The following is a 23969-nucleotide window of genomic DNA, read 5'->3' as shown; positions in this document are numbered from 1 at the left end:
ATCCGATCCGCCAAAACGGCGGCTCGGATGCGGACCCAAACAACGGTCGTGTGCATGAGGCCTTAAAGGGATTTTCTGAGACTTAAAGACTATGTACACCTTCAGGGCAATTTTATTTTTTATTTTTATGATTGCATTTTACTCATTTTGGGCTAAAAAAAATATTCAGCCATTCTGTCCCAAAGGGTTGGTTTTTCTAGATGTGTGAATCCTACTTTGTGCTTGTCATCTAATAACCCTTTTCTCTAAATTACTGAAAGGTCATAAACACTTATTTAAACCACATGCTTATCAGTAAGGGTACTTTCACACTAGCGGCAGGACGGATCCGACAGGCTGTTCACCTTGTCGGATCCGTCCTACCGCTATTTCGCCATGCCGCTGGACTGCTACTCTGTCCCCATTGACTATAATTGGGACGGGGGCGGAGCTCCGGCGCAGAACGGCAGTGCACGGCGAGAAGCCGCCGGACTAAAAAGTTGGACATGCAGTACTTTTAGTCTGGCGGCCTCTCATTGTGCTGCGCCAGAGCTCCTTCCTGTCCCATTATAGTCAATTGGGACGGAGCGGCGGCACGGCGAAATAGCGGCAGGACGGATCCGACAGGGTGAACAGCCTGTCAGATCTGTCCTGCCGCTTGTGTGAAAGTAGCCTAAGATGAGGATTGAGCTATAATAAGTGTTTATAATATCAGAGCGTGAAAATACAGGTCCTGTTACTAGAGCATCTCAGCCATGGACAGAGAAAAGGGCTCCAAATTTTTAATGAACAATTGAAAAAATTATTTTAGCTCAAAATTATGCAATAATGAAATTACCCCCAAAGGTGTACATAGCCTTTAAATACTGATGACCTATCCTCAGGGTAGGTCATCTGTATCTGATCGGTGGGTCCAACACCCAGGACCCCCCCCCCCCAGCCAATCAGCAGTTTGAGAAGTCAGCTAAGCTGCGATATCAAGCACAGCCGCTATACAATGTACACGCTGTGCTTGGTGAGTTGAGATAAGGCCATAGCGCTGGATTTTAGAGAATAGGTCATCAGTATTTCAGTCTCGGCAAACCGCTTTAAACATGATCGTTCCTGAACAATGTGGACAGTCAAATAAGCTAAAAAAAATTCTCTCCAATAAATCCTGTGGTTAAAAGCCCTTATATTCAACAGGCAAGGAAAGTATACAGTGTTAACAGTCACTACAATTCACAACATGTGGAAAAATGGGGTGTACAAGTCTGCAACACTTAACTCCTTCCAAGGTGAAGAGAAGCTCCACAGTCATCAGGAGAGACGCAGACCAGCCTCCGAATTCCACCCACACTGTATGCTCTGTCTCCTCTAGTTGGTGTAAAGGCAAATAATCAAGAGCATTGTGTAGACCGGCTCCACAATAAAAATGTAACACAGTTTTATCTTACTCTCCTCCAATTTAAGACCATGCACTTTGAACACAGAGTTAAAAACCCTGCTCTGCCCGACCACTGCCAAGTCCCGTCTTCTTCTGAGACCGTGCACAACGTGTCACACACTCACAATATATAGTCTCGTACACATGCCTACAATTTTTTTTTTATAATAATAGCTTCCAAAAATCACAGTGCATGACCCATTACCCTGAGGCCTTATTCACATTTCTGCATCTGTATGTCCATTCCAGAAAATGTAGAACATACATCAATGGGTCCTATACATGTCCGCAAAGTTACGTATAATCTATATGAGGGGCCCGGACATTTGGGGACATATTTTAGACATTGGATAACCCCTTTAAGAAGCCACCATTTAAAGTGATATGCATGTGTGTTCATTTCCCATGTGGGTATGAACTGCACTTTCTCACCCCCTCTTCTGTCCAGGATTTCTATACTGATGTCCTATCCTCAGGATAGGTGATCAGTATCTGATTGGTGGGAGTCCTACTCCTGGCACTCCCGCTAATCAGCTGGTTGAAGAGGCTGTGGTGCTCCGGTGAGTGCTCTGGCTTCATCATGTCCATCAGTCACATGGTTTACTAGGCACAGCTAGTGGGCCTGGGCTGCAATAGGAAGCACCTTGTCTCGGTGGTGACCTGCCAATGATTGGTTGAACTATCACTTCCTATGTGTCTGGAGGAACCAGGAAGCAGACTGTCAGGAACCCAGGATGTGACAGAATGGGAATAGCAGGGGAGCGGTGAGGGTGAAGTATTACCTGTTACCAGGGCAACCCCATTAAACATATAAACTGCCCGTTATCCTATGTGCATGGCCAATTAAATCCAAGGAAAGCCACATTACTGACTTTTAGAAGAGAAGCAGATTGAGGGTATAAGAGGATTTGGCTGAGGCTTACTCCCACGGCCTTCCCCATGTGTACACGAGCAGTGATGCAGAATTTGTATACTGATGCATGTAACATTTCCAAGGGAGCGGTCAGGACTAACAGGACTTTATCTTCAGTCTCTTTTCCAGGAGTTAGTGTGCAGATGTAGAATAGTATGTATCCGCCCTATGAATAGAACTTGGGTCCTGTATTGGAACTTGCAGCCAGTTTGACTTATTTTGCAGCGCCGTAATCCCTTTTTCCTGGGAACATCTTCCCGCAACTGCATCAAAAAAAGAAAAAGCAATTAGTCCTCCCCAGTGTATTTTAGAGAACAGCTTTGTGCACATTTGTGCTGCATGACAGAGCACCCATCCGTATGGTTTGGCTAATGTACTTAATTTCCTCTGGAGCTACCACAGCTTTGCTCCTGTTTTCCTCTTTGATATTTTCCAACAAGGCTCCTATAGTTTTATTTTTCTGTCTTTGGTTTTATGACAGTGACCGTGTTTGGGTGCAGTAAGACTGTGTTCACAAGGAGCCTTCTTTGCGGATTCAGTCTGTGAAACCTGACAGACTATGGTATGATGGATGCTGCACTGATCCAGCACAGATGTGAACAAATTACATAATTTACAGGGGATTAAAGGGGTTGTCTGTAATGCTACTTTGGTTTTAACCCATTCTGTCTCTTTTTTTCTAAAAAAATAAAAAAATAAAAATTTCTTCTCGGACAACCTTTTTGATATTAAACTTTACAGCACACAAAGGGGCAGATTTTCTAGTTCTATAGATGGCATAAACCTAAGGTGGATTTACACCTGCAGATTCTCTGATAGATTATCGGGAACGAACGTTCCTGTGAATGCTGGTTCCCAACAATCTGCCCCGATGTACGGGCAAAACACTCATTCATTGGGCAATCCTGTAGTTCGTGCAGGCACCTTAAGGTCCCTTTACACGGGACTGTGTACAAGCTGATTGACGGGAAGGAAGTGTTCCTTCCAGACAATCTGCTGATTGTTAGCGGAGGAGACCGGAGCATTTACATGCAGCGATCTCCTCCACAGTATGGGGAGGAGTGATCGCTAATGCCATGGCTCTTCCCCATACTGTCTCATTGTTTCACAGCAGCCGATTGTGTTTACACAGCATGATCTACCATCGGGAAAAGAGGATTTTTGTGCTGCACAAATGATCCAATCAGGTAATCGGCAGTACATTTACACTGGCAGATCATCGCTAACGAGTGTTACTTGAATACTTTCTGGGCAGCAGATCATGCAGTCTAAACAGTGATCTGCTGCCCAGAAACAGTGCAGCTGTATGAGGATGAGCTATGGGATCCCTCATAGTGTGGAGGAGATCGCTGCATGTAAATACACTGGTCACCTCCACTGAACGAGCAGCCGACTGTTGGGAAGGAACGCTTCACATTCACATTGCCCCGTCTAAATGCACCTGTAGACCCGCTATTTAGACCTGCATCAGAGTTATCACTGGGGCTTATAATGGGTGATAAATGTGGTGCAGGGATAGACCCCTTTTTCCAATGTTGTGCAAACCATTCGTTCACTGACTTTGAGACTTGAAGTTATCCGAGACTCAAGATGCAAGACATGAGAAACTATTCCTGCTTGGCTAGCAGTCTTATCACTAGCCTCCAAACAACCTATGAGATTCCCAGTTTAATCTTTTATCAAAGTTAACTATGATTAGGGGAATTGATATGAGGATACTATTAGGTCCAGGAGTATAGAAATATATTTTTTCCAAAGTTATATATATATTTTTTAAGTATTAAGTACTAAAACACAAGAAAAACTATATAAGGCTACTTTCACACTAGCGTTTTTAGTGGATCCGGCAGGGTCCAGCAAAAACGCTTCAGTTACTGATAATACAACCATCTGCATCCGTTACGAACGGATCCTGTTGTATTATCTCTAACATTGCCAAGACGGATCCGTCATGAACTCAATTAAAAGTCAATGGAGGACGGATCCGTTTTCTAATGTGTCAGATTATGTCAGAGAAAACGGATCCGTCCCCATTAACTTGCATTGGGAGTAATGCCGGATCCGTCTTGCTCCGCATCCCAGGACGGAAAGCAAACTACAACATGTTGCGGTTTTCTCTCAGGTATGGGAACGCAACTAAACGGAACGGAATGCATTTTGGAGCGTTCTGTTCAGTTCAGTTCAGTTTTGTCCCCATTGACAATGAATGGGGACAAAACTGAAGCGTTTTTTTTCCGGTATTGAGACCTTATGATGGAAAACTTAAACTCTAGTGTTAAAGTAGCCTAAGGCTAGTTTCACGCTGCCGGCAGGAGATCCAGGTAGAGAACAGCCTACCGGATCTCTCTGGATCCAGCATTGCTGGACGGTACCAGAATGCCTGCCAGCCCCATTAGTTAAAATGGCGTCTGGCAGAGATCCGGCCGCTACTCGTCAAATATGCAGAGAATCTGCTGGACAAAAAATACTGCAGACAGCAGGTCTGAAAGAAGCCTAAGGCCTCTTTCACACGACCGTATGGCTTTTTCAGTGTTTTGCGGTCTGTTTTTCACGGATCCGTTCCGTTTTTTTTTTGTTTCCGTTCCGTTTTTTCATATGGCATATACAGTAGAAAATATATACAGTAGAAAAAATTGGGCTGGGCATAAAATTTTCAAAAGATGGTTCGGCAAAAACGTAACCGATACGGAAGACATATGGATGCATTTCCGTATGTGTTACGTTTTTTTTTTGCGTTCCCATTAACTTGAATGGAGCCATGGAACGTGATTTCTGGGCAATAATAGGAAATGTTCTATATTTCAACGGAAACAAAATGCATATGGAGTACATTCCGTTTTTTTTGCGTAACCGTTGAAATGAATGGTTCTGTATATGGACCATATACAGAATGCAAAAAGCGGGCCGGAAACGGGGGAAAAAAAAATAACGGTCGTGTGAAAGAGGCCTAAGGCTACTTTCACACTAGCGGCAGGACGGATCCGACAGGCTGTTCACCCTGTCGGATCCGTCCTGCCGCTATTTTTCCATGCTGCCAGTGCACGGCGAGAGACCTCCGGACTAAAAGTACTGCATGTCCGACTTTTTAGTCCGGTGGCCTCTCTTATGGTCAATGGGGACAGAGCGGCAGTCCAGCGGCACAGCGAAATAGTGACAGGACGGATCCGACAGGGTGAACAGCCTGTCAGATCCGTCCTGCCGCTAGTGTGAAAGTACCCTTAATCTGTTACTGGTGTAGGTGGAGTTCTCATAAAAATGAAGAATCACAGGGTCAGAGTCAAGGAGCCGGGGCCCACTGGCTGATCATGTGCTGGTCCATCTGTCTGTATGGTAGCAGTTAGTGTATGTATGCTATAGTCGACTTCCCGGTAATACGGTGGGTAGATCATACAGGAAAGTGCTTTACACCGAAATGTTATTTTTAGGAAATGACCTCTCCAGGTTCAAACGTTCCATGTGAGTACGAGTGACTCATGGTTACAAAGATGGTAATTGAAATGCACTTTAAAAGGAGGATTTGAGGATTTGTCCTTTAATATCTTGCAGTGCTCGGTAAACCTTTGAGGCTCCTACCTACACTTCCAGCAGCTCCATAAATATTGCATGACATTTTACTGGTGATTTTCCCCGTCTCTCGCTCTTTGATACGTGGCGGCACTTGAATCTACATCACTGGAGCCCAGCTGTTTTTGAAAGGCTTTGGAGTGGTTGGCAGCAGAACTTTTCAGCATGTACAAATAAGATCTGCAATTGTAATGTCGGTTTAGGAGGCATTCGAATAACGGCCGAAAATTCAGTTTTTCCAAAGTGACCATTTTGTAATTTCTTACTTTCTAGTATATTTAACTAGTATTGTGTCAAAAGATTAAAAAGTAACGATAATGGCATTTAAAGGTTCCAAAGTTAACCTTCTACCATTTCTGAATACAGATTGGTCTTTGAGGCACTGCTTCCAGACTGGTTTGGCACAGCGGTGCATACTAAGGGCTCATGCCGTGGAGCGATTCTGTGTCACGTTTTTGGCAGACAATATTAGACAACAGTGTGTCGTCAGCCATCGATAAGATAAGCACATGATTGTCCTATCTTTTGTTGTATTTTGGGGATCGCGGACCCATTCAAGTCAATGGGTTTGCATCTGCAGCACAGAGTGCACATGGCCAGTGGAGCGCACGGAGCCCTTAGTTTCGTCTACATGAGCCCTAAAGGTGTATTTACACCATCCAAAGAGCAGCTGATTGTCGAGAAGGAAGCGTTCCTCACCGACAGTCGGCCTCTCACTAAGTGGAGGTGAAGCTCTGCATTTACATGCAGTGATCACCTCCACAGTATGAGGACAAAGAATCGCTACTGCAACCGCTTGTCTCCAAACTGGGGCAGCAGATCACTGTTTAGACCACACAATCTGCTGCCCTGGAACAATGATTGACGTGTCTGCACTTCCTATCGTTTCATCTAAAGGAGCAGAACGACACAAAACTATAGTGGTGATATGAACTCTGCAAAAAGTGGCAAATGATCGGTCGAAAGAATATCCAACCTGATAGATCACATGTTTGGCAGATAATATAAGACAATAGTGTGACGTCAGTCATCGAGAAGATTAGAGAAGATTAGCACATGATTAGAGAATAATTTTCAACCTATTTTTGCCCAAAATCACCCATTTTGAAAAAAAAAAAAAAAAATCTGTATTAATAGCTTAAAGGGGTTTACCAGGACTTAGATATCAATGATCTGTCTTTAGGATAGGTCATCAATATCTGATCAGTGGGGGTCCAATTCCTGGCACCCCCTACCGACTCTTCATACAGGGAGTGCAGAATTATTAGGCAAGTTGTATTTTTGAGGATTAATTTTAATATTGAACAACAACCATGTTCTCAATGAACCCAAAAAACTCATTAATATCAAAGCTGAATATTTTTGGAAGTAGTTTTTAGTTTGTTTTTAGTTTTAGCTATTTTAGGGGGATATCTGTGTGTGCAGGTGACTATTACTGTGCATAATTATTAGGCAACTTAACAAAAAACAAATATATACCCATTTCAATTATTTATTTTTACCAGTGAAACCAATATAACATCTCAACATTCACAAATATACATTTCTGACATTCAAAAACAAAACAAAAACAAATCAGTGACCAATATAGCCACCTTTCTTTGCAAGGACACGCAAAAGCCTGCCATCCATGGATTCTGTCAGTGTTTTGATCTGTTCACCATCAACATTGCGTGCAGCAGCAACCACAGCCTCCCAGACACTGTTCAGAGAGGTGTACTGTTTTCCCTCCTTGTAAATCTCACATTTGATGATGGACCACAGGTTCTCAATGGGGTTCAGATCAGGTGAACAAGGAGGCCATGTCATTAGATTTTCTTCTTTTATACCCTTTCTTGCCAGCCACGCTGTGGAGTACTTGGACGCGTGTGATGGAGCATTGTCCTGCATGAAAATCATGTTTTTCTTGAAGGATGCAGACTTCTTCCTGTACCACTGCTTGAAGAAGGTGTCTTCCAGAAACTGGCAGTAGGACTGGGAGTTGAGCTTGACTCCATCCTCAACCCGAAAAGGCCCCACAAGCTCATCTTTGATGATACCAGCCCAAACCAGTACTCCACCTCCACCTTGCTGGCGTCTGAGTCGGACTGGAGCTCTCTGCCCTTTACCAATCCAGCCACGGGCCCATCCATCTGGCCCATCAAGACTCACTCTCATTTCATCAGTCCATAAAACCTTAGAAAAATCAGTCTTGAGATATTTCTTGGCCCAGTCTTGACGTTTCAGCTTGTGTGTCTTGTTCAGTGGTGGTCGTCTTTCAGCCTTTCTTACCTTGGCCATGTCTCTGAGTATTGCACACCTTGTGCTTTTGGGCACTCCAGTGATGTTGCAGCTCTGAAATATGGCCAAACTGGTGGCAAGTGGCATCTTGGCAGCTGCACGCTTGACTTTTCTCAGTTCATGGGCAGTTATTTCGCGCCTTGGTTTTTCCACACGCTTCTTGCGACCCTGTTGACTATTTTGAATGAAACGCTTGATTGTTCGATGATCACGCTTCAGAAGCTTTGCAATTTTAAGAGTGCTGCATCCCTCTGCAAGATATCTCACCAATTTTGACTTTTCTGAGCCTGTCAAGTCCTTCTTTTGACCCATTTTGCCAAAGGAAAGGAAGTTGCCTAATAATTATGCACACCTAATATAGGGTGTTGATGTCATTAGACCACACCCCTTCTCATTACAGAGATGCACATCACCTAATATGCTTAATTGGTAGTAGGCTTTCGAGCCTATACAGCTTGGAGTAAGACAACATGCATAAAGAGGATGATGTGGTCAAAATACTCATTTGCCTAATAATTCTGCACGCAGTGTAGTATACAAAGCACAGCACCATACATTGCATAGGGCCAGTGCTTGGTATTATTGCTCAATCCCATTCACTTGAATAGGACTCTGCTTCAGAAAGGCCATGTTAGAGATTTATATGAGGTCACAGACCGATGAAGAGGCCTTTCCTCAGCCTGTGACTGTTAAGACACAGACAACCCCTTTAAGAGCTGATTATATGGTCTTCCCCCATTAGGCTGCATTCACACGTCCGTGGTGTGTTGCGGACCCGCAAATTGCAGGTCCGCAACACACCAGCCCGTCACCCCCATAGAAATGCCTATTCTTGTCCGCAAGCTGCGGACAAGAATAGGACATGCTCTATCTTTTTGCGGAGCTGCGGACCCAAAATCGGGGCCGCGCTCCGCAATTGCGGCTGCAGGCAGCACACTGTGTGCTGTCCGCATCCATTCCGTCCCCATAGAGAATGAATGGGTCCGCACCCATTCCGCAAAATTGCGGAAAGGATGCAGACCCATTTTGCGGACGTGTGAATGGAGCCTTAAGCATATACTAGAGAACCCATCACTATAATCACTGGAGCTTTGTGCAAGAGCTGTATGCCAAGCTCTAGAGCTGCGTGTCAATGACATCCACTCATACCTTAGGGCTTGTTAGGACCACTTAAATAGCGTACAATGAAAAATCCTGTTGCGCTTCCCCAACAGATACAGCACCGATGCTCTGGTTCTCCCTACCGGGCTTTGTTTACCTGACTGCAGTGGTGACATCACAACGACAACACTTGACCACTGCTGTCGGGCAGAGGGCCACTGTCTGTAACCATTCCTGACATGTCTGTGTTGGTAAATAATTTTTTGTTCTCTGTAATGTAACAATTCTGGACCATCTATGTTTTGCCTTTCCTCTGTTATTCCTCCTAGAATTATGTGAGTATATCAACAACTGGTTTATACTGTGTCAGACTGGATAGAGGCACATCCCATTAAGGCTAGGTCTACACGCGCGACAGAGCACAACTACACTGCAACATTTGTTGCGCAACATTTTTTATAATGATTGTCTATGGTGTCGCAATGTGACATACTGCGATGCAACAGTCGCGGAAAAATCCATCTCAGATGGATTTTTTTCGACTGTTGCAGTGCGACACCATAGACTATCATTATAAAAATTGTCGCGCGACAAATGTCGTCATGTAGACCTAGCCTAAAGGCCTGTGGCTTTTTGTAGTGCAACTGATTGATTTTAACTATTGAGTGACAGCTGCAGTCCACGAGATTGCATTCAGCTGAGGGCATGTGGACTGCAGCTGTAGTTCAATAGTTAAAATCAATCAGTTGGGCTACAAAAATTCACAGTGTAGCTGAGGCCTAATGAAGAGTATTGTCACACACAGTTGTCAATGTATTCATACATTTCTAGGAGGGATAACAGAGGAGTTAAAAGAAAAGATGCTGTCGGATACAAGTACTTGCTAAAACATATCTGGATTGGTTAGTTGCTAGTAGTAAAAATGGTTCTGTATTCACAGTTATGCACTAGACATTGAATTGTGACTGTTGGTGCAAAAACTACATGGCTGTCAGGGCATGCTGGGAGTTGTAGTTTTGAAACTGATTGAGGACCACTGACAAAGTCTCTTAAAGAAAAGATGGGATAACGAACATCTGGCACACTGATGGTCAGAAGATGGGAGTTAGCATGCTCGCTGGAGAAACTCCCTGGTCACTGCTGCTATATTTAGTGGACGGACGGTGCCAACTTTCCAGTATGTTAATAAGGGTGAAGTTTAAATATGATGGGAATGAGTCAAGTTCATGGGTTTCGTAGTATCCGGAGTTTGTCCCATCATGACACTTATCCAACCTCACATTTGCTACTAGGTTTCTTCAATTTTAAGAAAAAAAGAGCAAAATTGTAAACTTTATTCTGATGAGCATAGAAAGTACTGCTGGTTCATAGTGTTCTTCCATGTAGTGGTTCACAGCCGGAGAACGGACCTCCAGATCAGTCGGCACCAGTTCTCCTATAGGTACTGCTGGAAATCCAGTTGTCTTTTATTACATTATTCGGAAGAGGCCTGGTTATAAAAAAATAGGTCATCTCTGCCCGGAGCACTCATTTTTTAAGCAGGCTAGAAGAGAAGCCATCTTTTTTACGCCAGTCACATAGAAGCTTCACTTCCGGAAAGTGTTGAGTGAGGTGTGTACAAGGGCCATCTGCCTGGTTCCAGAGTACAATAGTGAGAACTACAATTAGATTGGTCCTCCGGAGCAGATGGCTGGAACCATTTCAGTGAAAGGATCCTAATGTACTATGGCACTTCAAGGGTATGTGCATTTTTGCAACTGTTTTTCCCCCAACAAATCCACGATAAAAGTAAGGCTGTGTTCACACTTCAGTTATTTGATCAGTTATTTCCATCAGTTATTGTGAGCCCAACCCAGTAGTGAAGCCTACACAGAGATCAGGTGCAAATGCGGAGGAATCGCCCCAAAAAGGAACGGCCCCACTTATCGGTGGCTCACCCTGGCAATAACTTTCCCTTGCTAGGTGTTTTACTCCCAGACAATATCAATAGTATTTTCCAGGCATACCATCCCGACGCGTTTCCTCTGTCCAGGTAGAGGACAGATTCATCAGGGGATATAGATGATGAAATAAAGCTCAATAGCTGCAGCGATATGCCGACTGGATGTACAGCAGTCTACATGATGTATCCAGGCTGCTGGCTAATATACCCCAAATAATCCATTCAATTTACCACACCTGCTCACTGCATGCGTCCATGGCGTGCGTTACAGCCCACTGCGCCTGCGCCAGGTCACTTGCCTGTATAGAATGCTCCGGCAACCTCCTTGTAACGCAAGGCGTCACTAATATGTGCGTTCCTACGTAGGACGTACCCACGTCATATATGCGCTCCTGCGCTGGGATCACACTCCTGCGCCAGGCGCACTGGGTAATATTCTGGCGCCTGCGCAATGGAGATCCCGGGCCGATATGCCGATATAACCGATGAACTTGTTGTCACTGGCCTAGGGAAAGCTGCAAAAAGACCGCCGAGCTACTGTAAGTGCTGTTGCCTTCCCAGAAAGCTGATCGGCGGGGGTCCCGGGTGTCAGACCTAATCAGATACTGAGGTTATCCTCAGAATAGGTCATCAGTATTAAGCCTTATGCACACGGCTGTTGCCTGGCCGTGGCCTTATTGCTGCCCGCAAACAGCGGGTCGGCAATACACGGGCACCGGCCATGTGCACCCCACATCACGAATGCGGACCCATTCACTTGAATCGGTCCGCAATCAAGGAGGTGCGGAACTGAGGCACAGATCGGAAGCCCATGCTAGCAATGTGGAGTGCTTCCGTGAATTTTCTGTGACGTCACCACAGGTCCTTTGACAGGTCCTGAAGAAAGAACAGGAGACCGGCAGGAGGTGAGTTAATTATATTATTTTTTTTAACCCTCAATTGACCTTGTACTAAGCATTCTGTATTAAAGAATGCTATTATTTTCCCTTATAACCATGTTATAAAGGGAAAATAATTACATCTACACAATGTTGAACCCAAACCTGAACTTCAGTGAAGAAGTTCGGGTCTGGGTACCACATTCAGTTTTTTATCACGCGCGTGCAAAACGCATTGCACCCGCGCGATCCGCATGCGACAGCTCCACGGTCGGTGCCGTGCATTGCGGACTCCATTTTGCGGTCTGCAGCACTGGCCCAGCCGGCACACGTTCTTGTGCATGAGGCCTAAAAGTCTCAGAAAACCCCTTTAACTCACTTGCTGTTGGCAGAGCAGGCCTTCATAGTTTAATTTCCGATCTGCCTTGTCCTGATTTGACTTCCAGACTTGCCCACAGCCCATTTTACAAGGGCATTCAGTAATGGATTTACGTTGAATACAATATTTTCCTGCTATTTTCGAGAGTTATGTAAAAAAAACTGATGGAGCTGAGATTTGGCTTTAAAAATAGGCAATGTTTGGTCTGAAGGCCACAGGTCCTTTAGACGGCAGCTCATGATTAAAGAAGTAAGAAGAGATCGGCAACTACACGATCAAGAGGAGGAGGCGAGTTAATATTATTAATTTTATTAACCCTCAATTGACCTTCTACTAAGCATTCTGTATTAAAGAATGCTATTATTTCCCCTTATAACCATGTTATAAGGAAAATAATACAGTGAATATACGGTCATCTTATCAACCATGCGTGAAAATCGCACCGTATCCGCACTTGCTTGCGGATGCTTGCGATTTTCACGCAGCCCCATTCACTTCTATGGGGCCTGCGTTGCCTGGAAAATGCACGATTTTCACGCAACGCACAAGTGATGCGTGAAAATCACTGCTCATGTGCACAGCCCCATAGAAATGAATGGGTCCTGATTCAGTGCGGGTGCAATGCGTTCACCTCACGCATTGCACTCGCGCGGAAAACTCGCCCGTGTGAAAGTTTCCCGCTGTGTATGGTAGCCGCAGATTTCGCAATCAGCGAGGAACGCAGCATCTGAGGGGTTTAGCGACGGGGGGGGGGGCTAGAAGGCGCAATCGCCGTTCCCTGTCATTGCGCCCGCTGCATGCAAAGAAATGCACTTCATGATGAAATAATTAGTCACAAAGCGAATTTCTTTGTGAAATTTGGCAAAGCAGCCAAATCAAATTTTCCATAACTTTGCTTATCTCTATCAGCTACATTCATATAAAAACTACGGATGAGGTTTTTTGAATTATCTGTGTATTCATTGAATAGGGTTAGCCAAGCTTATTGCAGTAGCCGCGTTAAATAGCACTAGATATGGCCAAGGGAATTTAATATATCAGTCTAAAAGGCTTTAGTGAGCATTGTTATTGTAGTATATTATATTTGTTTAACCCATTTTGTTTGTTTCCATTTTTTAGTCCCTGCCCTCCCAAACCAGAACTTTTTTATTTTTTCATTCACATAGCCATATGAGGGCTTGTTTTTTGCGGGACAAGAGGCACTTTCTAATGGCACTATTTACGGTTGCATACAATGTGGTGGGAAGCGGGGAATTTTTTTTTACAAATGAGATGATATTGGGAAAAAAATCACAATCCTGAGTTTTTCGTTTTTGCTGCAATCCCTATATAGTAAAACTGACCAATTGCTTTCATTCTCCAGGTCAGTACGAATCCGGCGATACCACATATGTATATTTTTTTTTCTTGTGTTTTTATACTGAGAAAAAAAGTTAAAACCTTGAAGCCTAAAACTTTTTTGGTAGTTATGTGTACAGAGCTTCGCAAGGGCTCATTTTTTGCAGGCCGATCTTTACTTTTCAGTGATACCATTTGGGGGTGCGTTTGACTTTTTGATAATTTTTATCCAATTTTTTTGTGGGAGAAGCGACAAAAAAAAGGCGAATTGGCAATTTAAACTACTTTGTTTTTAGCATTGGAGGATTTTACTGTGTTGCCTGTTTTTTGGGAGATTTTTTGTTAATTTTGTCATATACAGTATTACAGATGCATTAGGGGGGAGACTCTGAGGCTGGGTTCACACTTGAGCGTTTTACAGCGCGTTCAAACGCGCTGTAAAACGCTCAACACATGAAAACCAATGCTTCCCTATGGCCCTGGTTCTCACTTGAGCGTTTTACAGCGCTGAAAAACGCGCTGTAAAACGCCCTACGCTCAAACAAGTACTTGAGCTTCTTTGGGGCGTTTTGACGCGCGTTTGTGGCCATAGGACATTGCAGTCAATCACACAAACGCGCGTCAAACGCGCGTTTACTATTGCAAAAAACGCTCGTCAAAAACGCGCGTTAAACGCGCATATCAAAGACGCTCAGGTCTGAACCCAGCCTAAAATAGGTTTTGATATATATATATTTTTTTTTTCATGTCTAAGACCTTAAGGTCACTTCCCTGCCGTTTTCTTTAATCTATTTTCCTTAGTCAAAATATGCAGACTTGTATAGAATCCTTCATTTATATAGGCGTCAGACTTTGTCCCCGTTAAACTCACGGTACGCATTCCCTATCACACCATGCACGTCCACAAAGCCTATTAACCTCAGTGCCATTTGGAAGGCTTCAAGCCTCGATCCAGCCAATACAAAGACGTGGCATTGCATTGCCAGCAAATATCTTCGCTTCTGCTGAAATGAAAATGTTGAAGTCCTGTTCAGCTGTGTTCACACTGGGTCTGCCTAAACAGGTATCCTTTCCCCTTGACAGTATGAATAGTCTAAGATGAGAAGGGAATTTATATTGGAAAAGCAGAGACAGGCTGTCATAAAATAGCCAGTGCCTATGGACAGGAGAGCCCCAGGGAGTGAGGTTTCCCTCCATGCTTTCCTGCTCCTTTCATCAGATTGAGGTAATGGCCTTGTACAATATATGCTGTTGTTTTTAGTTACCTGATAGTTTAGTGGTTACCTGATAGTTTAGTGTAGTCACCATTTTTCACTTTAAAGGGAATGTGTAATTTTTTTCTGCCAATTTAAAATCAGACAGTGACACATATCCTTTTTTCTAAGGCTACTTTCACACTAGAGTTTTTTGCAGATCCGTCATGGATCTGCAAAAACGGATCCAGTAGTATTATGTCTTCTATAGCCATGACAGATCCGTCATGAACACCATTGAAAGTCAATGGGGGACGGAACCGTTCTCTATTGTGTCAGAGAAAACGGATCCGTCCCCACTGACTTACATTGTGTGTCAGGACGGGTCCGTCTTGCTCCGCACCACATCGTGGACAGAAAAACGCTGCTTGCAGCATTATTCTGTCCGCTATGGGAGCGCAACCAAACAGAACGGATTGCATTTTGGAGCATTCCGTTTTGTTCAGTTTTGTCCCCATTGATAATGAATGGAGACAAAACTGAAGCGTTTTCCAGATCTCAATAGCGGAATTGAAACCGCTAATGTGAAAGTAGCCTAATCTGTATTTATTTTCTGATTTGTAGATTTTTTTTATTTTATTTTATTTCCTGAGCATGATTATGGACGGCAGCCATCTTGCCTGAGTTATTGTTAACAGCTTTTAGAGATTTGTTTTACAGCAGCCACCATGGGCTATAGACACCATAGAAAGGATGGACTCTATGGATTTCTATGATAGTTTTCTAGGCATGCTTTGTGACCTGTGCAGAGGTCAGGAGGGAGTAGATAAGCTGTGATATCATGTATTGTGAATGATGGGTCATGTTATCTCTATATAGATGGTATCTGTCGTTCTAATGCTGCCCATATTGATAAGGAGATAACTGTTGAAAATAGGTGATCTGTACAGACCAGGAAGTGATGCATATTATAAGGCTTAGTGGCCATTGCAAAAACTGCAGGATTTCCATTTTTTGGGGTTTAAATATAGATATTGATACGGAAAATTTAAAATGACTAACCACATTATTTAAAAATAATGTTTAACACAAAAACTTGATTCAAACAATCGTTTATCTTCTAATGACACATTCTCTTTAAGGGGTTAATTATGCCCTGGTCCGTTTTTGAATGTTAATTGTCAGAGTGGAGATTCTTGTTGGTACTGCACATCAGAGAAAAATAAGGACAGAACCATGTTATTTCTGAAAGATTCATGAACCGCGTTCATTCCGGATTCTTGATGCATGTGATCCGCTATCTATTCTCAGCCTCCATTGACCTATTTTATCTGTCCTCCTGTTCTCCGCATAGTTATGTGTGTGTTTTTTGTTTTTTTTTGAGGACGTGTTGGTAATTTCCCAGGGAACACATCTCTCAAACTCTGAGAAAGCAGGCTTAATGGTGTTACTTATTACCACGTGTAGTACTTGTTTTGTTTCTGAAAATGCATTGATTAAGTCCACTATTTGATATTTTTCTTCCTGCTTGTTGCATTGATTTACCTCTGTACTTTTTTTTATTAGAGAAATACTAGACAGTGCCGATATTTTTGGTTTTATGAATTATACGCTGTCCTATCAAGTAATTCTGTACAATAAGGTTACAGCTGGTTTAATTAAAGGGGGGGTTCAAATTACAGCTAAGGAGCTAAAGATGCCTTACTGTGATCCCAGCAGTTCCCATTTCGATGTGTGCTCCGTCACTCTCCCCACAGACAGGTCTCTGCGTAGCGATCCTATCCTATGTTCTGAAGGAACAGAGCCTCTGCAGTAGCAGTATAGCTGAGGAGACGACTCCTTATGCAGGAGAAGAATGGAGGGACTACAGAGGCAGCTGCCAGAGGGGGTTGGAGACTCAGTCAGTCCAGAGCTTGCAGCCAGCAGCACAGGGCATATAACCAAAGATAAAGTCTATAATTGAAGCCGAATTTCTATGCCATAACTGGAAGTAGTCAACCACTTCATGGCTGAATCACCCTAACAACTATGTTACATTCCCATTCTAACAGTGCAGTTTGTGCAGATTTTAATGCTTTTAATTAGAATGAGCTGTAGTAGTAAACAATGGCACTCCCCGTTAGTGCATGTAAATGGAGTTGCAAAAAGTTCTAAAATTTTATGCAAGCTTTACTTTTTTTTTTTGTTATTCAGATGAGCATATATACTTTAGTGTAGGGCTGGCCAACCTGCCGCTCTCCAGCTGTTGCAAAACTACAACTCCCAGCACGTCCAGACAGCCTACAGCTATCTGCCTACAGCAGGGCATGGTGGGAATTGTAGTTTTACAACAGCCGGAGAGCCTTAGGTTGGCCAGCCCTGCTTTAGCGGATTATCCAACTTCAAAAAAATATTTGAAAACGGCTACAAAACTTAAAAAGCACAAAGCAGAAATTCTATTCACCTCTTCGGTCCCCCCACAATCCAGCACTGATACTTCCATGGCCCTCCTTGAGTTAGTCTACAAGCATCGGACCATTTCAGCCAATCTGTGATCACAGCGGTCGGCCCATACTTTTACTGGCATTACTTGGCCTACTTTCTTTCTTTTTTTAACATTTGTATCTGTTTTTACATTTGCCTAAAAGTCTGATAAATATCCTAAACTAGACTTTTCATCAGAATGGCTCATTTTACAAATGTGATTTATCTAATTATAAAAAAAAACTGCTGGATATATTTTACTTCATGCAATTTTCAATCTAGTCGCAACATGAAAACCCCACAGAAATAAATGAGGTGCAAATCCACTCTTTCCCGGAGCATTGGGAGTAATGTCCCTATACTGTCCCTTACTAATGCCTCAACCTCTGCTCCTGATAAACCTGAAGGAGGGGAAACGCGTTGGGCAGCTGTTAGGGTAATACTAAGGATAGCCAGAAATAGGCATGGAACCAGAGTGTACTCGCCTTCAGGGTGCTTCTCTGGGTTGAGGCATTAGTAAGGTACAATATAGGTACATTACTTCCAGCGCCCGACCCCTCCTATTCCATAAATATCTGATAAATATCAACTACTGCTCCGGGGAGGGGAGGATTTGCACCTCATTCATTTCTGTGGGGTTTTTATGATGTTCGTGTTTTTTGTTCTGGTCTACATCTGGAATGAAGTATAGCTCTTAGGCCTCTTTCACACGGGCGTTGCGGAAAAAGGTGCGGGTGCGTTGCGGGAACATGCACGGTTTTTCCGCGCGAGTGCAAAACATTGTAATGCATTTTGCACTCGCGTGAGAAAAATCGTGCAGGTTTGGTACCCAAACCCGAACTTCTTCATAGAAGTTCGGGCTTGGGATCGGTGTTCTGTAGATTGTATTATTTTCCCTTATAACATGGTTATAAGGGAAAATAATAGCATTCTTAATACAGAATGCATAGTACAATAGGGCTGGAGGGGTTAAAAAAAATTAAAATAAAATTAAACTCCCCTTAATCCACTTGCTTGCGCAGCCTGGCTTCTCTTCTGTCTTCTTTTTTGCTGTGTGCAGGAAAAGGACCTGTGGTGACGTCACTCCGGTCATCACATGGTCCGTCACATGATCTTTTACTATGGTGATGGATCATGTGACCCCTCCAGCCCTATTTTACTATGCATTCTGTATTAAGAATGCTATTATTTTCCCTTATAACCATGTTATAAGGGAAAATAATAATGATCGGGTCCACATCCCGATCATCACCTAGCAACCGTGCGTGAAAATCGCACCGCATCCGCACTTGCTTGCGGATGCTTGCGATTTTCACGCAACCCCATTCATTTCTATGGGGCCTGCGTTACGTGAAAAACGCACAAAGAGGAGCATGCTGCGATTTTCACACAACGCACAAGTGATGCGTGAAAATCACCGCTCGTGTGCACAGCCCCATAGAAATGAATGGGTCAGGATTCAGTGCGGGTGCCACAATTGGATTGAACAACTGCCAGAAATTTGGCGTAGACAGTCACTGATACCCGCTGTATTGGAATCTGTTTAACGCTGTTCAGTGGAGTATCATTTGGTTGGAGTCTGTACATCTTTGGTTTATGGCAGTACACAGTGTTCTGGGGTTTGTGCCCCTCAAATGGGCGCACTGCCTAATATTGGTTGGATAAATACAGCCAGACTGTGCTTTATATACCGGTCCTTGGAACTGAACCAACTGTGAGCAGGACTTGATTTATCCGTTCACGCTGAGCTCGTAATTAGCATATTACATTCACTTTTACTAATCCATAGTAATACTATTCATGTGGCAGAGTGCATGGTAAACCACTTACAGCTTAGAGCAAACATCGGTAGCAATGTGTATCACTAAGTATCCCAAATACAATACCGTTTTTTAGTAGAAAACTCTTAATGGATGATTTGGTTAATGATGTTTTGCTTGGGACTGTGGATATAAGTTGGTTTGGGGGAAAAATGATGACGTTAACAATTTTTTCTTTTTATTATAGGGTTCCTGCTTTTCAAAGACTTTTGCATGAATGAAATTGATGAAGGCGTCCCACAGCTCAAGTTCTATGAAGAGGTATGTGACCTAAAGGACTTCACTTTTATGGAGATATCTTTTAAACCGCTGGAATAGTATTTTTGAGAAAAATGTTAAAATTCATCATCCAATAGCTGGCATTCTTAAAAGGAAACTCTAGTGAAAGTTGTGGTTTCCCATGTGATGTGTGATGGACCAGCTGTCTCATATAGGTTACAACATAGTAAGGCTACTTTCACATTCGCGTTTTGGCTTTATGTTTGTGGGATCCTCACAAGCGGTCCAAAACGGATCAGTTTTGCCCTGATGCATTCTGAATGGAAAAGCGGATCGCTCAGAATGCATCAGTTTGTCTCCGATCAGTCACCATTCCGCTTTCGAGGCGGGCACCAAAACGCTGCCTGCAGCGTTTTGCTGTCCGCTTGACGAAACTGAGCCAAACGGATCCGTCCTGGCACACAATGTAAGTCAATATGGACGGATCCGTTTCCTCTGACACAGTCTGGCACAATAGAAAACGGATCCGTCTCCCATTGACTTTCAGTGGAGTTCATGACGGATCCGTCTTGGCAATGTTACAGATAATACAAACGGATCCGTCTCCCATTGACTTTCAGTGGAGTTCATGACGGATCCGTCTTGGCAATGTTACAGATAATACAAACGGATCCGTTCATGATGGACGCATGCGGTTGTATTATTGTAACGGATCCGTTTTTTTTCCTAAAATATCAGGCGATTTTTTTCGCTTCTTGACACTTTTGTAAGGACTGTGGCTTAGTGGGAGGGCGCATGCATCTTAATAAATTAAGCTTATCTCACTCCAGCATAGAGGAGATCTAGACTGGCGTAGGAAACACCGGTCTTGATAAATCTTCCCCTAGTGTGCCTCAGTTACCTTGTAGTAAGAATTCATGACTGTACTGCGTGACGAGGGCGTACCTGCATAGCCCTGTGTATTTTGCTATTGTAATTTCCTGTAATTTAGTCAACCCCTACAGTTGACTAAAGCTTGCACACTGCTTATGGCGTGGATTCTGATGCGGAGGGCACAGTCGGCTGCTTCTCCTGTGCCTTTTCTATGCTTTGATCCTGCTGCAACTATGGGTCTCCAGCATTCATCTCAGAATTTACAATAATCTAGCCAAACCCCCCTGTGACACACACGCAAATTTCTTAGGGAAAAAAAACCTATGATGGCCCCATAGCAGACGAGAAAACCATGAGAATCCATTTGTTCTTTATAATTGGGAAAGAGACGGCACTTTATGAATATGTCTTCGTGGTAGAGACATCAGGGCCACCTGTTGGGCCTCACTGCTGCTGTGTCCACGGGGCCTGGCAAGCACATGGCCATGGGCTCTTGTTGGGGAGATAGGACATTGACTCAGAATGTGTTTCTCCATGATTCTCTGGTGCCTCGTTCTTCCTGACAGCAAAGCAATGCATCTGCCATCCCTTATATTTAGTCATCTTCAAGGGGTTGTCTACTTAGGGTTTGCGAGACATAAAATCTTTTATTAATTTTTCAAATGTAATTACAATTTACTACTTCAAAAAGTCTACTTAGGGTTTAAATCTGCACTGGGCAGCAAAGAGACTGCAATAATAGGTTCAGATGTAGGGAATCTATAAGGAGTGGTTAACGTGTAGACAATGGCGACAACATGTTAATTGACTTTCTCAGTGGTTTTCAATGGCTTTGGTGATGAGATAACACTGTGACATGAGACACGTGTTATCACAGTTTCTTTTAGTTCTGCTACATCCCCAACTGCAGCGGCCTGTAATGCGATAAGGGTTTTGCTCAGTCTGCAAAGGAAATCTTTAGCAAATGCTTCTTTCTTCCCTTGAAACAATAGGGAGAATGAACTCTATAACGCATGTGAATTAAAGGGGCTGTCCACTTTGGAAAATCTCTACTTTTTAGGAGGATCATTTGGTGATAAGCTGATCACAAAGTGTCCTGTTTCTGGGACCCCGACTATCAGCTGTAATTTGTGGGGAAATATGGTAGTAAGTGTACATCAGCGCCACCACAGGGGAGATGAAGCATTGCACAATGCCAGTTCAAATCAGTGGGTTGACTTTGTCTTCACACTTGCTGAGATTAAGTTCTTGAACAGAGAACTTCCTCTATTAAGATCTGATCCACACAACCGTGATCGGCCCAGGAAACTCAGTCCTTGTGTTGGCCACTTCTCCAGGACTGACCACAGCTCCCATGACCCGAACTGACTGTATCGGATCGCAGGTCTGTTATGTACTCTCATCATCATGTGAGTACACTGCAATAGCCCTGCGATCAGGTAAAGACTGATCGTCTCATAGATCACAATGATACAGTCAGTTCTTGTCAGGGGAGCCACGGTTAGCCTTGGAGATGCGGACGACACGCAGACTGTCGTGCTTGAGCTTTAACTTGGAGTTTCCTCACAGGTCTCTAAAGCAGAGAACCCCTTTGATCACTGAAAGGGTTACAGGCCCATGCAGATCTACTTCATTAGTACTTGTGTGTATAATCTCGCCATTTTGAACAATCTATTCTTAGTGTTTTTTATTCTTTTATACATTTTGGTTTCAGCGAGTTTTCTAGAGTGTTTTTTTTCAACCTGCGAGGTGGGCCTCAATGGTTAGGTGCACCATGGTTGGTGAGGTAGAGCTGAAAAAGCGATTATATGTCACACAGGCCTTGGTTAACAACATAACGAAGTCCTTTTATGCACATTTTTAATTTACATTGGGTTCAAGAGACAGATTTGACATTTTTCACACTTTTGGCATAGATTACAGTCAAACAGGAGTCCCTGCCATCACCATGTTCTGGCCCCAGAATTATAAGATTGAGATGGGCTTATTTTGGAACATTCTCCATTTTCTAACCACTGGTCTCATATTCTCATGTATTTCGAATATGTTGTTGACAGTTTTTTTTTCTCATGGCCGCAGCCTATCTAAAAGTGGTTGCATGTTGTATTTGTGAAATTGGCCTTTGGATTGTATAATGCAGTAGATAGCAGCTGATATTTTAGGTTACTTTTTGCTACATGGTGCCTTGGTTTTAAGTGTTTGACCAACAACACTATGGCTGGACTTGTGCACGCTAATATATTTACTTATCAGTTTCTGCCCAGAGAATCCCATGGTCACCAAGCAACTCTGAGGAACCTCGGGCTTTCCTCATGCTCACTATTAGATTGCATTAATAAAATGTCCTTTGGTGCAGTACTCCGTGATCCAGAGCAATTTGATTGCATCTGTTTTAACGGTTATGTTGCCTCCTGTTCAGTCATGCTTATAACTAGAGTTGAGCGAACACCTGGATGTTCGGGATCGAGAAGTTCGGCCGAACTTCCCGGAAATGTTCGGGTTCGGGATCCGAACCCGAACCGAACTTCGTCCCGAACACGAACCCCATTGAAGTCAATGGGGACCCGAACTTTTGGGCACTAAAAAGGCTGTAAAACAGCCCAGGAAAGAGCTAGAGGGCTGCAAAAGGCAGCAACATGTAGGTAAATCCCCTGCAAACAAATGTGGATAGGGAAATGAATTAAAATAAAAATTAAAAAAATAAAAATGACCCAATATCAATTGGACAGAGGTCCCATAGCAGAGAATCTGCCTTCACGTCAGCAGAGAATCAGTCTCTTCATGCCATAGCAAAGAATCTGGCTTCATGTCAGCAGAGAATCAGTCTCTTCATGCCATAGCAGAGAATCTGGCTTCATGTCACCCACCACTGGAACAGGCCACTGTCACATATTTAGGCCCCGGTACCCAGACAGAGGAGAGAGGTCCCGTAACAGAGAATCTGGCCTTATGTCAGCGCAGAATCTGTCTTCATGTCATAGCAGAGAATCAAGCTTCACGTCACCCACCACTGGAACAGGCCACTGTCACACATTTAGGCCCAGGCACCCAGGCAGAGGAGAGAGGTCCCGTAACAGAGAATCTGGCCTTATGTCAGCACAGAATCTGTCTTCATGTCATAGCAGAGAATCAGGCTTCACGTCACCCACCACTGGAACAGGCCACTGTCACACATTTAGGCCCAGGCATCCAGGCAGAGGAGAGAGGTCCCGTAACAGAGAATCTGGCAGCACAGAATCTGTCTTCATGTCATAGCAGAGAATCAGGCTTCACGTCACCCACCACTGGAACAGGCCACTGTCACACATTTTGACCCAGGCAGAGGAGAGAGGTCCCGTAACAGAGAATCTGGCCTTATGTCAGCACAAAATCTGTCTTCATGTCATAGCAGAGAATCAGGCTTCACGTCACCCACCACTGGAACAGGCCACTGTCACACATTTAGGCCCAGGCACCCAGGCAGAGGAGAGAGGTCCCGTAACAGAGAATCTGGCCTGATGTCAGCACAAAATCTGTCTTCATGTCATAGCAGAGAATCAGGCTTCACGTCACCCACCACTGGAACAGGCCACTGTCACATATTTAGGCCCAGGCACCCAGG

At 43.7% G+C, this 23969-nt stretch overlaps 1 protein-coding gene across 2 annotated transcripts in view; it reads left to right on the top strand.

Moving 5' to 3' along the window:
* The window catches only part of GRK3 (G protein-coupled receptor kinase 3), a 323566-nt gene that overhangs the window by 178082 nt on the left and 121515 nt on the right, over window positions 1-23969 (top strand). For both annotated transcript variants that reach the window (XM_040416568.1, XM_040416567.1), the window contains exon 3: window positions 19464-19537. In XM_040416568.1, coding sequence (XP_040272502.1) covers window positions 19464-19537 — 74 coding nt within the window. The remainder of the gene's footprint in view (window positions 1-19463; window positions 19538-23969) is intronic.

This window comes from Bufo bufo, chromosome 2 (assembly GCF_905171765.1).
Source record: "Bufo bufo chromosome 2, aBufBuf1.1, whole genome shotgun sequence".
Classification (NCBI taxonomy): domain Eukaryota; kingdom Metazoa; phylum Chordata; class Amphibia; order Anura; family Bufonidae; genus Bufo; species Bufo bufo.
This window is presented reverse-complemented; position numbering and strand designations above follow the sequence as displayed.